The 3318-nt window shown below is 44.0% G+C and overlaps 1 protein-coding gene across 1 annotated transcript in view; it reads right to left on the bottom strand.

The window, feature by feature from the left end:
- Positions 1-3318, bottom strand: part of LOC104997692 (estradiol 17-beta-dehydrogenase 12-B-like) — a 14126-nt gene that overhangs the window by 5950 nt on the left and 4858 nt on the right. The window contains exon 5 of the mRNA XM_010852591.1: positions 3142-3209. Coding sequence (XP_010850893.1) covers positions 3142-3209 — 68 coding nt within the window. The remainder of the gene's footprint in view (positions 1-3141; positions 3210-3318) is intronic.

Genomic DNA, 3318 nt, shown 5'->3' with positions numbered 1-3318 from the left:
GGTCATATATGGATGTGAGAGTTGGACTGTGAAGAAGGCTGAGCGCCGAAGAATTGATGCTTTTGAACTGTGGTGTTGGAGAAGACCCTTGAGAGTCCCTTGGACTGCAAGGAGATCCAACCAGTCCATTCTGAAGGAGATCAGCCCTGGGATTTCTTTGGAAGGAATGATGCTAAAGCTGAAACTCCAATACTTTGGCCACCTCATGCGAAGAGTTGACTCACTGGAAAAGACTCTGATGCTGGGAGGGATTGGGGGCAGGAGGAGAAGGGGACAACAGAGGATGAGATGGCTGGATGGCATCACTGACTCGATGGATGTGAGTCTGAGTGAACTCCAGGAGTTGGTGATGGACAAAGAGGCCTGGCGTGCTGCGATTCATGGGGTCACAAAGAGTCGGACATGGCTGAGTGACTAAACTGAACTGAACTGAAGTGAAACAAATCAGGCCCAAAAGAATAAATACGGTATGATTCCACTTATATGAGGCATCTAGAATAGTCAAATTCATAGAGACAGAATGGTGGTTTCCGGGACCTGCAGGTAGTTAGGAACTGGGGGTTACTGTTCAACAGGTAGAGAGCTGAAAAAGTTCTGGAGATGGATGGAGGTTATTGTTTCACATCAATCTGAGTGTACACAAGACCACTGAACTGCACACATGAGTCAAAATGACAAAATTTAAGTTATATATATTTGCCATAACTTAAAAGCAAAGAAAAGAAAAAGAATGAAATTCTGATATTTGATAGCAACACAGATGAAGTTGAAAACATTATGCTAACTGAAATAAGCCAGACACCAAAGGAAAACTATTCTGTGATTTCTCCTGTATGAGGTATCTAGAACTAGCAAGCTTGTAGACACAGAAGGTAGAAATAGATGTTACCAGGGAATAGGGAAGAATGTGGAGACACAGATCCTGTATTTAACTTATGGGAGAAGGCAATGGCACCCCACTCCAGTACTGTTGCCTGGAAAACCCCATGGATGGAGGAGCCTGGTAGGCTGCAGTCCATGGGGTCGCTAAGAGTCGGACACGACTGAGCGAATTCACTTTCCACTTTCATGCTTTGGAGAAGGAAATGGCAACCCACTCCAGTGTTCTTACCTGGAGAATCCCATGGACGGAGAAGCCTGTTCTGCATGATTATTTCATGCTGCAGTCCATGGGGTCGCACAGAGTCGGACACGACTGAAGCGACTTAGCAGCAGCATTTAACTTATACTGCTTAATGAGTTTCTGTTTGGGATGATGGAAAAGTTTTGGAAATACACAGTGCTGACAGCTGTACTACATTGTGAATGTGTTTAATGCCACTAAGTTGCAAACTCTAAAATGGTTAAAATGGCAAGTTTTATGTTATATATGTCACAATTTTTAAAAAATTTGTGCTGATATTTCCATTACCCTGGCTCCATGTGGACCTTGTTACATTATTATTTCTCTTGTGTTCAATCATGAATTTTCTTCTAATATTCCTGGTTATATTTTTTTGGTGCTGGATATTTAATGTTAAAAAAATTTAACAGCTATTTTGAGTCTCTGGACTACATCATTTTTCTCTACAAATGGTTTGGTTTTGCATCTCCCAGGTAGCTAAACTAGAGGGTGCTAAAATATCAGATCCACATAATCCCAGTGGAATTAGGATCACCTGAAAATTGGCTTCAGTTCCTATGAAACCTTCTGCTGTGCTGTGCTTAGTCGCTCAGTCATCTCCAAGTCTTTGGGACCCGCTGGACTGTAGCCCATCAAGCTCCTCTGTCCATGGGATTCTCCAGGCAAGAATACTGAAGTGGGTTTCCATGCCCTCTTCCAGGGCCTATGAAACTTACTTTACCCTAACTCCTGGATTACAGTGTTCAGGATTCCAACCTAAAATCTGAGATATTTTCCAAAGCATGTGCTACGTTATTTGTTGCAGCTTCAACACTATCCATGTTGAAGGGAAATGTCGCTTCAAATGTCAGATTTCACCTCTCTTGGCTTCTCTCTTCCCTCAAATCTTGATGTGACAATTCCTCGTTGCCTTAGTAGGTTGATGCCTTCAAACAGTTATTTTAAAACTATTTTATCCAGCTCTTCTACTCGTTCTCATTTGCAGGGTTAGTCTTCAGTCACAACTTCCTCTAAGACCAGAGGCAGAATACACAGGCTGATTCTCCTTGCATTTTCTAAAATGAGCCTGTGCCTTCTTTTCCTTTTCTGACTTCTGTTATCACAGATTAATTTTTATTGGAGCATAATTGCTTTACAATGTTGTGTTAGTTTCTGCTGTACAACGAAGTGAATCAGCTCTGTGTATACATATATCCCCTCCCTCTTGGACCTCCTTCCCACTCCCTTATGCATTCCTCTTGAAATAATAATATTTAGAATTTATTCATTTATTTTTTTGTGTGTAGCAAAGTTTTACTAACGCGATAAAGGGACAGGGAAAGCTTCTGACATAGACATCAGAAGGGGGACGGAGAGTGCCCCCACTCCCTAGTCTTATCAAGGCCTTAGATACTTTTACCGGACCCACTCCCACAACATACGTCTTAAACTAACATGATTAGAACTAACAATAGAGAATTTAAAAGCCATCCTGATCTCCTGTTTTGTCTATGTCTAAAAGCCCTCATTTATGGAGCACACAACTTAGGTTTATGTGCCTTATGTTGTCTTATCAGCTGATATTATCTTATCAGCTCTACGAGGTCAGCAAAAAACACTGATTCCATTTTATAGATATGAGACTGAGGCGCTGATTTTCCCACGTGGCTCATTCCCCGCCCCCTACTCTTTTTTTGGCCATGTGAGGTCTTATTTCCCCGACCAGAGACAGAACTCACACACCGCCCCCCCCGCCCCGCCCCCAACCCTTCATTGGAAGCATGGAGTCTTAACCACTGGACCGCCAGGGAAGTCCGTCATTTCTCCAGAAAGTTAGCATCGGAGAATATAAAACGGGCAGAACCAGATTCAATTTAGACAGTGGTCCTGGTTGAGCACTGTAGAAGGGCGCCCCGTGGAAGGAGAGCGTAGATTCCCTAGCTCTCCACTTGATCAAGCTAGTGTACTGCGCGGGGTTTTCCAACAGAGGGAGCAGTGTAAGGCGGAGGTCCCGCGGACTAGTTCTCGGTGATACTCACTTTGGCCATGTCCTCACAGTCGAGCAGTTTACTCAAGCGGGGTGTATATTTTTGGCCCACGTTGTTTACTGAATGAGAGGGGACAAAGTGCTTGTGTCACTCCAACAGTCCCAGGGACACCGGGCGGGGGCCAAGGGGAGTGTTTGCCCGAAAGGGCGACCAGGAGAGTGTTCCGGG

Source organism: Bison bison, unplaced genomic scaffold, assembly GCF_000754665.1.
Source record: "Bison bison bison isolate TAMUID 2011002044 unplaced genomic scaffold, Bison_UMD1.0 scf7180017864313, whole genome shotgun sequence".
NCBI lineage: Eukaryota > Metazoa > Chordata > Mammalia > Artiodactyla > Bovidae > Bison > Bison bison.
This window is presented reverse-complemented; position numbering and strand designations above follow the sequence as displayed.